We start from the raw sequence: 12,563 nt of genomic DNA on the forward strand, positions 1-12,563 counted from the left end.
CCTGTGGGCCAGTTTGCCCAGGGTGGATGAGAACTTACTTTCATGTTCAAGAAGGTGATGGTCTTTAGATCTTGTTAGCCATCGAAGCTAAGGTCCACTCATCCCTGGGGCATCCCTGATGGTCCTGACTTGTCCAGCCACTTCACTTCAATGACTGTAAGAGTTGAGCAACTTGGATTGGCTTGAAAACAATTGATTTGCAAGTCAACAGAGATCTCCCAATGATGTTTGGGTTCAAGTAGGATTGAAGAATTCTCATCTCAATGCTTTGGGGCGAGATGAGGGTTATTTACATGGATTAAAACTTGTCATATAGTTCATGCTATTCCAACTCTTTCCCTCCTTTCCATACCCCCTCTGTAGAAACAATGAACTTACTGGGTAATAACAAGTATAGTAAAACCAGAGCAATCCTGCCCAGTCCATCTGTCTCTACTCCATCTAGGAGCAACCACTTGAAAAACTGAAATCGGGCAGTACTCATGCAGTTTGTCTTAATTTTTGGATCCATGCTGTGGAAGGCTTGAAGACCTTATTATCAGTCAGCTCAACAGCTGGCTCACTATTCATTTCTAGGTTTCAAGTGCTTAATGATCCCTCCTTTCTTGTCACTTGCCTGATACTGGAGAGGATCTTCCCTTGTCTTTTCATCTTAAAAAGCTCAAAGGCTTGGATAGGAAAGGTAAGAAAAACAATTAGTCAAGCTTATTTATTAAGAAACTAGCTGGAAACTCTTGCAGCTCCCTTTTGTCTCCAACCTGGCTGGCCACTTCTTTTTCTTGTCCTTCCTCAGGTAAATTTCTTAGTTGGAAGGCCAGACTTTTTAAAGCCATTGCTACATTTACAAATTTTAGATCTGGCCAAATTTTTCCTCTCTAAATCAAAAGCCCTCCAAGTTACTTTTAGTCTTTCTTCATCTCAAATCCTTCTACTCTTCCTATTCCTATCCCAAATAGCTGCACACAAATGCAAATCCCTGATATCTCCTTATCAAAGGCTGTCAGAATTATATGATTGATCATTTTGATCAAGACTGAAGTGCAACTTATATGGAGGTGATCCTTTGTTCTCTAAGGCTACACTTGTAAACTATAGGCTATCGAGTAATCAAGTGCATCCATCATTAAACCTTTGATTCTATGATCCTGTCTGATGAACCATTGTTGTATTTATAGGAGAAAAAGTAATCCAATCTTGACAATGCATTAGCAAACACATTATGTCATGCTAGAGGAACCCAGAGTTAGGTTATCAGGGACTAACATTTAACCACCACCACTATCAAGTGGGGAGGAAGCTCTTAAAATAACATATTTCCTAGGGGATAGCAATATACCTTTGTTTAATTACTACTAGGTCAAAAAACCTATGGAAGTGGAATAGTGGCCATTACAAATAAAGCATCCAGATTTAAAGGCTCAAAGGTCATTCTCTAAAGTATTAATATTTGAAAATTATCCTGAGGCATATAATTTCTCCAGAATAAGTTTAAGAGAAAATTCAAAATATACACATACACATCCCCCTCAAGTATCACAATGTTTATTGATAGATACAAGTATATAAAATCAGGGCATGAACATGACTTGATAAATTAAGTAGACTTAATTTCAATACTATAATAAGAGGGACCAATTCAAATTCTCACCATTTTTTTGTTTCACACCCACAAAAACCACTTCTCTTCAAGGGCATTAACGATCTCTCAAAACTGATCAGTTTTGTGCAAGTAAACCATGTTTCTTTTTAAAAAGACTTGTGCACTTGCCCAGGCTCAAGGATATTAAAATCTAGCACATAAAGCCCATTACTAGAGGTAGAAATACAGGCAATATACTATTACGGCAACAACCATCGATTACAGTTAAGAATCCTCTGTAACAACCAAATGGATAATCAAATATTGCAACGACTCAAGTATTACACTGAGCAAAGTGCATCTCTACAGTATTCAGTGTTGCTATTCAGTTTTCTAACTTAAAACAGCCTATGATAACTGGCAGCCAAGAAGGTCCTTGCAACAGACTGCCTCTGCTTGAGAACTCAGGATGTAATTATTGCATGCTGCTAATACACTATCTAAACATTAAGGATACTCTAAGATATTTGATGGTAGACTATGATTAAGACGTTACACTACAAAAAACCTTAGGCAGAAGAATATCCTATTGACACGCTTCTGCTTTAGATATTGTGAAAACATGACAGCGGAATGAATTTTCGCAGTGGTTAGGTCAAACGCAGTTACATCCTAGCAACAGTATGTTTGCACAATTTTAAGGCTTTGGCTGGTCTTTAGTCAGCTTCTTCCTCTGATTCTTCTTCTTCAGCAGTTTCCAGCCAGGTGAGCCATTGGTTGACCTATAAAAATTAGATGAACATTTTTAATACTTTATACTCTTATTTCTCTGGAATATTTAAAAGTCTTGCTTCACACTTCTGCTTTTGTGAGCTCCTATTACCCCAGGGCCCATACTGATGAGCACCAGACTCTTACCTTAGAAAGGGAACCTTAGGCAAAGCACGCCTGGGATTAAAGATACCTGGTTTCCCTAATTCTTAAGACCATTTAATAAATTCAGTTACCCCATATTACAAATATATTAAAGAGACTTGTTCAGTTGCTAAGACATTACTGTGATCTAAACAGTCTAAGGAACAAAGACATTTTCTTTGGACCTGCTCATGACACCTTAAAATCTAAGGTAGTATTTAGGGAATATGGAAAACATTAGATTAAGACTAAAAAAAACCCCGAATTTAAATTAAAGTACTGCTTTAGTTCCCAAATCCTAACAATTCTGTTTCCTATTATGTACCTTGCTAGGTAAATCTTAAGAAAATTAACAATATATTAGGCATTTACTTTACCTTGGGGAGAATTTAAATACTTTTCCCAATCTATAGGTGGCTTCAACTGATAGTTTATTTCTAATGCAAATTTAATAGTGTATAGGTGGACAAACCAGCCAAATAATTATTTTCATACTATGGTTGGCAAATTTCTAATAAAGTCACTCAAACCCTTTCTTTTTTCTGGTGTTAATCTGTAGGCCACCTTTAATTTTTAAGCTTGAGGCCAAAAAGTCTATTCTCAACGGCTTACTTTGTTGTATGATGCTTAACCCCCAATTATCTGAAGACATCGATTCATCTAGCACCAGTGATATCTAACAGTTGTAGATGAATGATATAATATGAGAATTTACCTGGAATAAAGCCTTGCCCTTCCCTGGAAACTCTTGGGTTATGTCCTCTTTCCATGCCAAGAAAGCTTCCTCTTCAATTATTTCCATATCATAGAAATGAACAAAGAAGCGCAGTAACATGCCTACAAGGAAAATCAGAACCCACAATAAATGTAAGAACTAAGCAACCAACATTTATGCTACTAAAAGTGGAAAGGCTTATAATAGGTGACTATTAAATGAAATACTGGCTTTTACCTTTTGGAAAGTTGTTATTATAGCAGTGCACCTGAAGAGCATACAGGGCACTAACTTGTAGGTCGACGTGATCATGAAGGAACTTCTGCATTACTGGCTTGAAAGAGAGAAGCAGCTGTTTTTCCTGCTCCAACTGCTCTTTGGAAGGAGCAGAGGAAGAATCTGTTTCCTCATTGGGTGGGCTTACTTCACTAGAGATATACTGCAAGAAGCTGGACAAAATACAACAAATCAGACCTTAAAGTGATTGATTAAACCTTTTAAGATATTTAAAGAAAAAATATCGATGCTCAAAAGCCTTCATATATTCACAGCTTGAGTTTTAAGACAATTTAGAACACCTTACCTAGTCATTAAAATGTTCACAAATCCCTTGTCTACATGAAGTTTGGGAGAAATGTTGTCTTTTATCCATTTATATATGGTTTGAGGGGATGGATCCAACTTTATTTGCTTCAACAGTTCCTTCTCCAATTTGAGAAGTGGGAACAAGAAACTAAGTCCCTTTCCCTCCAAAATCTCCAACATTCGATCCTTATTCTGATCGATTTCTGCAAGTAAAAAAGGTTAAGTCCAAACTAAGTGAAAAACAAAACTTAATTTTGAAACTCAATTAAGGTTTAAATGACCTAACATAGGCACCCAGGGTAGTGACTTCACATTAAGTATACTAAATACTGAATTTGTAATAATTTTTGTTTACTGCGCTCTACCTATATGTAAAGAAAAGGCAAGAAAAAAATTAAGAAAGCAGGAATGAGAATAACCAAGGTATACTTGGCCTACTTTTCTTACAAAAAGCCTGTGCCATTATATGGCTTAGAAGTTTGAATATTTATGTGACTCTCATTGTCTAACACAGTGATGGACAAACTAGGGCCCCCTGAATTGACTAATACAATGAGTAGGATACAATACAATGAAACTTCGGAAGAAATGCCTTAGAAGAGCATTTCCTTGCCTTTGGCCCCCCTCTTTAAAAAGTTTGCCCATCACTGGTCTAGTAAAATGCATTGTACATAGTGGACAGTTACGAAGTTTTGTTCAATAGGAATAAGGGCTAGATATTTTACATTTGATTTCACTGATAATGGGCAACTCCCAGTTGAGGAAACTTCTACCACATACTATAAGTAGAGCCAAGTTCCTTCTTTACAGTTCTTAGAAAGCCGCCAAAGCATTAAGAGGTTGAGGCAGACCCTGAACACAGATCTTCCCAGTTCTAGAACTGCTCTCAATCTACTGTGCCACGCTGCTTCTCAGTGAATCGAAGATATAATTGAACTACCTTTCAAGTACCCTTGTAAAAGATGATTGTTATTACAAATAAAAACGAGTACCTTCTTACCTGGAAGCATTTTCTGCATATTGACTTTGCTTTGTTGGAAAAGTTCTGTTAACCATTCACGATCTTGTAACTTAGCTAATTGTTGAAGGCAAAGTAAGAAGAGAGGGAAGTGGGTGCCGCTTTCCAGTGGTTGAGCTAGCTCTGAAATGCTCACCAACTCTGAAATGATGGCCCGGGCTGCAAACTGCGCTAAATAGGATTTCACCAAAGGGATGTCTACCTCAAGTTTGGGGCACTGATCCAATACATTCAGGAAAGCCTGGGTGAGGGGAAAAAAAACCCAAACTGTCATTGAGTCTCAGTTCATTAGTTCTCTTAAGACTGTTAGCAGTTATTTTAACAGAAGCAATATTCTCATACCTGCATAAAGTTGTCACTAGTGGCTATCCCTTCCTGTTTAAGTAAACTGATCAAAGCGCTCGCTTTTTCTTTGTCTTCATCAGTCCTATCGAGTGATTGAATGATTACTTTGCTTAACATCTCTGGGAGAAAGTGTTTGGGGGCCCTCATTTCCCGTACACCATTGACAGCATCATTTGCATTCCCACTATTCAGATACTCTGTTACCACAGCTTCCTGCAAAGGAGAAAACAGCCAATATGAGTGCCTTTCCCAGATGTGTTCCATAAAAAGGAAGATCTCCAGGTCTGAAGGACAACTTACAGTTAATTTGAGTAGTTCTTCTTTTGATGGTGGAGGCTTTTTACTGATCTTGGCAGGCTTTTCTTGAATAAGTGGTGGATTAGTTTTGAGGCCAAGCTGAGGAGTCTAAATACCAATAAAGAAATGCATTAAAAAAATGAAAATGTTCTTACTCCTCCACTGAAAGGAATAGTATTTATTTACTCTACAGATAGAGGTCTTTTATTACAGAGAACACACATGATCTTTACCTGTCCCAGAGGTGGTGTTTGAGTGCGTGGTGGTTGTGCACTGGGAGGAATCATAGTTATCTGGGGCTGAAGCTTTGGCACTTGATTTTTATTCATTAGGAAAGATTGAGCAGGCCTCAGACTAATCTGTAATGAAATAAAAAAATATTCTTACAACACAATTAAATTTTATCAAGAATCACCTAGAAATCTTTTAAAAGTTTCTCCCATTCCCTCAAATCAGTAAAAGTCTAGGTCAAAACATTTTTTTCTTAAAGCATTTAAAATATTTTACTATGGGGACTAGTAGGTAAATGTAAAAGATGGGATTGACATTTATAAAAACCTATTATGTATACTTCCTAAGGTCACAACTATAATACATTATCCCATCAGCTCGACTAGGCCTAAGTCAAAAGATAGCTTGCTTAACAGGAAACAACATATACCATATATCTAATTTTTCCTTGCTCTAGTCTTTAAGGTAAAAAAATTGAGTTGCCCTCATATCTCATAATCTTGTTCACAGGACGCTGGACATCCAAAGAAAGAGGAGGAGAAAAGTAAAGCATAGAAAAAAAAAAAAAGAGGCAAAGAATTCCAGCATTAAGTCCTCAAAATAACGCGTCTTTCTATAATCATTGGGCATTATATTTTGAATTCACAAACTATGGTTATGAGTTAACACATGTAATGTACCTCATCTGCATTAAGCTGTCCTTTCTTAGAAAACCGAGGTGGCATATCCTTCGACTGTCCTTGCAGCTGGGATAAGAGTCCCTGACTCTGGTTATGGTAGAGCTGGCTTAGCCCCTATTTCAGAAAGAAAGAAATAAAGTCTAGATAAAGGAGTCCACAAAACATGGTAATAAAGAATCAGAGAGATCAGTCAAGTCATGAAGAAAGCCTAGCTGGATATGCCCCAAAGTGAATGAAGCAGGAGAATAAAAATATACCATCTAGCCTAACTGGCACTTAACAATGAAGCCAGCTGTTTCCAGGTGCACTAACTGGCACAATCTAAGTGAAAAGAAGATTATGTTTATACTAGTTTAGGCTTTGGCATTTTCTCAATTTTTATTAGAAATTAAGTTTTCAAAAGTTTCTTCATGTTCAGTTTGTATTTAAGGAAATTTTTAGTTTAATTTCATTGATAAGACTTTAAAATGCTTTCTTACCTGGCTTTTCATAAACTTGCCTCCCATCTCTCCAAACTGGGATTGTGTAGGAGGCATGATATGACCCCCATGGCCATTGAAGAGTTGATTTGATCGATGACGTCCCATGGTGGGTGAAAATCTATCCTGGATAACTCCTGGACCAGTACCAATTCCGCTACCTAAAAAATAATATTAATAATAATCAGGATTGCACATCTCTAAAAAAACTTTACTATTGTGAAATTTACTTTTCACTTATTTCAGTTACCTGGCATTTGTCCAAACATATCAGCAAGTCCTCCAAGTGGGTCCCTGTCTAGTTTCATCCTGGGTGGCATAAACGGTCCCTCCAGGAAAAAGTCACTTCTCATCCCTTGAGCCATAGGAGCAGGAATAAAAACTCCTAGATCCTTCAAAGCAAAAACAAAGAAATTTTGAAATGACTATAATTTTAATATAGAATCATATAAAAGCCAAAAGGACCATGAACCCTTACTATGAAAGCTATGAGAGGCAAATGGACTTCAAGGTACTCAACTTACTATCAAATAAAATAGGTCAAGAGAGATCAATACATTTCTGGACATGTTAGTATCAGCAAAGGCCCCATTAATCTCAAATAAACAAAAACCATCTCTTACTTTTACTGCATCTTGACGGATTTGATTGATCGTCTTTGGTCCATTGTCAAGAAAAGCTTTGCGAGGAACCCAATTGTGTTCTCGCAACTCCACAGTATCCTTTAATTAAAAACAAAACAAAACTCATTTTACATTTTATTTGACAAAAATGAAAATTAATAGTAATAAAGACGTTTTGGACAGTCTTACCTGCAGCAGGAAACGAATCCTTGCTGGCAATTCCTTACTTAGCATTAAGGAACACATTCGGGCAAAATACTGATCCATTAAGGACTAAAGAGACAAAAACATAGTTAATTGGGATATAATTTAAGAAAAAACAAGAGATTTAAATATATATGGAATACCCTGTCATAACATATCATGTTTGATACAGGGGATTAAAAGAGAATGATATAAACAGTAAATGGCAATACCTTGGCTCTTTCATGGTCTAACCTAGGCCCCACTGTCCTCATTATCTGACAGAGGCACTCCAAATCCTCTCCCATATCTTTGAGTTGTACTCTCTTCTTCTTTTCCAAAAGCTGCAATATGCCAAAAAATAAGAGAATAGATTAAGGTTTTTTTTAAGTCACCACGAACACAATACCAGCTCCATATACCTTGAAAAGTATCAGCTAAGGCATTTCTAGTTTCCAAAAACAGTTACATGGGGCAGATGGCAGATAGATCTGAAACAGTGATGTGAGAAAAGCCTAGCCTCTTTTGGAAACGTTAAAGCTTATTGGTTAGCTAAAATATTTTACTAAATCTTATCTAAGTGGTAGAGGTATTAAAATGGATTTCTATTTTTAAGTCTATCATTAAACTTTAAAAAAAAAAACAGACCAAAACAAAAAAATCTTCACCAAACAAACTAAATACTTACTGTTTTGATGCACTTATGAAGGATAGATTCATGAATAAGATCAAGCTTGCCAAGTTCTCCAATGAATTTGATGTTCCCCAACATCTTGATCTTAGCAATGGCTCTCTGTTCCTCCTCCTCAGGAAGGAGGGGGTTGTCACGTTTGTCATAGACTAGAAAATACCAAAAACATTGAGTTTCAATGCCCAAGTTTAATAACAAAAAATATTGAGATTGAAAGGGGTACATTAGGGAAGAGGAAAATGATAAAGTCTTACTATCAACATTTCTGGTTCGGTTTTCAAATTCATCTTGTAGTTTGGAAATTAGGAGGCGTCTGAATGTCTATTAAAAAAAGAGATACTAATGACATATTCTAAAAGCTTATGAGCAGCAAATATAAATTTGCAAACTATTTGGCAAGCAGAAAAGAAAGAAAAATGAACAAACCCTTACTGTGCTTTGCTTCTGTCCTGGTTGACCCTCAGCTGCTGGGCCATCAAAGTTTGGTGCATCTTCTGCCAGTCGCAGACATAGTTGAGCATACAGTGAGCTATACTTTGGCTCTTCAAGGGCTTTGTCCACAATCTACAAATAGAAATTCAATCATTTAATAACTTATCATTTGTTCAATATTGGGCTTGATACATTATTACATATAGTTCAAAAAGAAATCAGGTAAAAATAATCCTGAAGAATTTTACTGCTCACTGCAACTTGTTCCATTCTTGGTAGTACATCCATACCAATTGTTTTCGAAAGCAATTACTTTCTATTTAACTGCAAAAGAAATCAGCTGCTTTGGCTGCTATAAAGTCTGTCTTTCCAAACAGTTAAGGGCAGGAATGAGGCTGTTAGTTCTAATGATCACTATGTAGAGTCCTCCATTAGTCTCTCTTTCTGCATTCGTACAGTCTTTGTTTTCTCCCCCTTCAAATATTCCAGAACATTTCCTTTGTTCCATCTTTATTATCTGCCCTATATAAATGTCCTATTCTCTCTCCTCTGCCCCTTCCCCTCAAGAATTGAAGTTACTTAACTGTGGAGTATTTTGCAAATCACACAATTTTAAGGAGTATTTAATGTAATATTGTCAAGAGTAGTTTTATTATTACAAACTAAAAATATGAACTGACTTGCACCCAGAGGTTTTAAGAGCCAAAAAACCAAACCAAACCAAACCAAACAAAAAAAAAAAAAACCCAGTTAAAATTTAAGTTGTTAAGATAATTAATGGAGAGGGGAAGAAAAAATTCTCATAGTTAACTTACCAGCAGTATGACCCCTTTTAAGATGAGCTTAGACTCTACACCCACATTGAGGAGCTCAAGGCATAGCTTGTCAAACTTTTCAGGAGTAAGCTTATTTAGTATGCTGGGGAAAAACAAAATAAAACGAAATAGTTTCTTCTTTGAACTAGTCCAGTCATAAATACTATACTCTTTCCCTTAGTTTATATATGTTATGTGCCCATAAGTAGCAGCTATATTTTAATTTGACCTTACAACTAATTTTCTTGCATAAATGAAACACAAACTATCAAGACTGTTGGGTGTTATTTTAAGTTTTAGGTCAAACAACTGTTTTAAATTAAGCTTGTGTGTGTGTGGGGGGGTTACAAGCACAGAAAAGCAAAGGGGTCCATGGTGTTGGAAGTCTTACGAGGTTGGGGATGAGGAGGTTTATGAACAAAAACAAAAAGACAAACCTACTGGGAATTCAGGAAATTCAAAAGAGTATATATTTCTAGATCTAGTGAAAAACAATCTACCATTTGGAGAATGTCTCACCATACTCCATGCTACCAAGTATGTATGTACTGGCTCATTAGCATGACACACCAAACATTTTAATACGTCCACTATTACTCTTATCTCCTTTTGCTATGTATTACTACTAGTCAGTCATTCCAGCAACACAATTTATATAGTCTTATAATTTATAAGTTATTTTTATAAAAAGTCAATTAAAGTCCTTACCCTCTTACTTTCCTGAAGATTGCGTCATGTCGTTCTTTTTCGTTTGCGGAGTTGTTTGCTGCGGAGTTGTCATCTCGTCTAGTGCTTCGTGCAGGGATCCATTTCTGAGCGTTTTGCCCTGGGGTTTTCCCCAGGAACTCGCTAATTAAGAGTGGAAAGGAGAAAAGTGAAAGCCAGAATTACCAATAGCTTCTTTGTACAAATATCTAAACATACTAAAACACATTAGTTTAAAATCCCTAGGGGGAAAAATGCAGGTCAGAGTCAAAATAAAAATATTTGTGAATTCCACTCTAGGATGGTTCCTGAATGGCTTCTTAGAACTGCAAATCACTCTGGGTCTTAGTCTTTTTCACAAAGGAGGGCATCAGAATATACCAGTCCCTCTTAGGTCTCTAACACTATGATTCCAAGTGCCAAACAAATAGTAAAAAATGGTAAATACTATAGGAATTGTAAGGACTAATCCATGGAAAAGAAACAAGTTAATTATCACACCCTAATTAGTGCAAAACTTGTCTATTTGTTGGCCTTAAAACAAATTTTCATACTATGGCATTAGCATAGCACTATTTGTTTTGAGGTTCCTAACACCTAAGACTACATACAGAAGTACAATTGTGAGGAAGGCTAGGGCAAATTTATAAAAAACAGTAAAAAACACCAAGATCTTTAAGAGGGAATGTTACTATTTAACGGCTTCAGAAATAATGTAAATCAAGATACCTGTTGCCGGCAGTCTTGGGATAGTGCTGAGGTGCACCCCTACTTCCTCCTCCGCCCGAAGAAGCACTGTTTTCAAAAAGAAAGAACTTTTAGCCAAAATGGGGGGTTGGAGAGAAAGAAGAACTGAGACCTCCTCAGATTTTTAGTATGCTATCTTTAGGAAAGAACTTTAAAAACCAAATGCTACATCATTCTGGAAAATTCTAATTAGGGAAGTCACACCCAAGCTGACTACTTTGCATCTCTATTTAGCCAGTTAAAAGAAAACATTGAATACTGCCTTCTTCTGAAGCTTGTTCAACAGCAATTTCTCCAATTAATAATATAGCAACTAGTTAACTGTTGAGCAAAGTGAAGAGGAGAGAGCCATGCTATACTATATATTGAAAAGAGACCCAATGAAAAATTTTTACAAAGGCCTTTCCAGTAACTTGGATTGTGGTACTAAACAAGCTATTGGGTTCACTCCAATACTGGTGGATCTTAAAACAACAATTTTAGTCAGTTACACTGTTCACTTGAATTCCTCATCACATACCTGAAACGAGAAGCACCCCCTTCTGCAATCGCACTCTCCACTTTGGCGGCTTGACAACGAAGAGTCTTCAAAAGAATAATATTAATGGATGGGGGTGGGGAGGGGTGGGGGGAGGGGGGAGAAGTGAAAACCTAAGAGAAAGATTTAAAAGAGAAAAAAGAAATTAAGGTTAAAGCTGTTAATTACCTACAGAATCCACCCCCCAAACCCCAATCTCTAAGATGGTTATCAATCCAACTAGGATTCTTCCAGCTAGATGCCAGGGCGGCGGCTTCTTAGGTCTCTACTGCAATGCAGATCTCCTCCGACTAAAAACAAAAGTGTATCCAAACCACAGAAAGGCTGGGGGAGGGGGTGTCCAAACTATTTGCCCCCCTTCTTCACCCCCCACCCTGGTTGATCTGAGGCTGCCACCTTAGAGCTACCTCGGTTTCTTAAAGCTGGGACAGGACCAGCCAGATCCCAGGCCAGTGTCCTTAAACCAGAGTTATTAACAGCCACCCCCGGGAATGGGGCTCACCCCGCTCTCGGGGAGTCGAGTCCCCTTCGGACTGGGGCCCTTGGGTGGCCTCCCCAGAACCGGTCCCTGGGTCGTTCCCCTCCTCCCTCCGGTCTAATTAATCACCAGGGGAAAGGGGCGGTGACCCGAGCGGTCGCAGGCCCGGCCCCTCCGAACAAAGACGAGGGGGTCCCTGGGGCCCGGCTTTTGTCTCCCTCGCTCCCTCCCTCCCCGCGGCAAGCCGGGGCAGCGCCCACAACCCGGCCCGCTCTTTGTTCTCTGGGTAGGAAGATCTCGGCCCCGGCGGCCCCTCCCCAATTCCCCGGGCGGCGGGCTCGGGACGCCCCGGGAGCCCGCACCTCCTCCCCGCCGGGGCCGGCACCAAGGACTCCTGTGCTGCTCAGCGGCCTCGAGCTCGGCCTCTCCGTGCCCGCCCGCACGCGCGCACGCGCCTTTCGAACGGCCAAGCCGGTAACCGGCCCCCGGCGCCAGGCTCGGCCACGG

General features: G+C 38.5%; 1 protein-coding gene and 1 non-coding gene across 2 annotated transcripts in view; both read right to left on the minus strand.

Moving 5' to 3' along the window:
- Positions 1-1,526: 1,526 nt before the first annotated feature.
- EIF4G2 (eukaryotic translation initiation factor 4 gamma 2) overlaps positions 1,527-12,563 on the minus strand; it is a 21,755-nt gene continuing 10,718 nt past the window's right edge. The window contains exons 4-24 of the mRNA XM_044681826.1: positions 11,561-11,691; positions 11,023-11,088; positions 10,297-10,437; positions 9,589-9,691; positions 8,774-8,905; positions 8,596-8,662; positions 8,339-8,490; positions 7,884-7,994; positions 7,657-7,740; positions 7,468-7,566; positions 7,095-7,236; positions 6,845-7,005; positions 6,366-6,479; positions 5,688-5,813; positions 5,458-5,562; positions 5,155-5,370; positions 4,795-5,053; positions 3,793-3,997; positions 3,447-3,658; positions 3,210-3,331; positions 1,527-2,361 (exon numbers count right to left, since the gene is read on the minus strand). Coding sequence (XP_044537761.1) covers positions 2,296-2,361; positions 3,210-3,331; positions 3,447-3,658; positions 3,793-3,997; positions 4,795-5,053; positions 5,155-5,370; positions 5,458-5,562; positions 5,688-5,813; positions 6,366-6,479; positions 6,845-7,005; positions 7,095-7,236; positions 7,468-7,566; positions 7,657-7,740; positions 7,884-7,994; positions 8,339-8,490; positions 8,596-8,662; positions 8,774-8,905; positions 9,589-9,691; positions 10,297-10,437; positions 11,023-11,088; positions 11,561-11,691 — 2,814 coding nt within the window. The 3' untranslated portion in view covers positions 1,527-2,295. The remainder of the gene's footprint in view (positions 2,362-3,209; positions 3,332-3,446; positions 3,659-3,792; positions 3,998-4,794; positions 5,054-5,154; positions 5,371-5,457; positions 5,563-5,687; positions 5,814-6,365; positions 6,480-6,844; positions 7,006-7,094; positions 7,237-7,467; positions 7,567-7,656; positions 7,741-7,883; positions 7,995-8,338; positions 8,491-8,595; positions 8,663-8,773; positions 8,906-9,588; positions 9,692-10,296; positions 10,438-11,022; positions 11,089-11,560; positions 11,692-12,563) is intronic.
- LOC123253183 lies at positions 6,165-6,315 on the minus strand. Its single transcript, XR_006506567.1, has one exon. It is a non-coding gene; the product is annotated as a small nucleolar RNA SNORD97 (small nucleolar RNA).

This window comes from Gracilinanus agilis, chromosome 6 (genome assembly GCF_016433145.1).
Source record: "Gracilinanus agilis isolate LMUSP501 chromosome 6, AgileGrace, whole genome shotgun sequence".
NCBI classification, from domain to species: Eukaryota; Metazoa; Chordata; class Mammalia; order Didelphimorphia; family Didelphidae; genus Gracilinanus; species Gracilinanus agilis.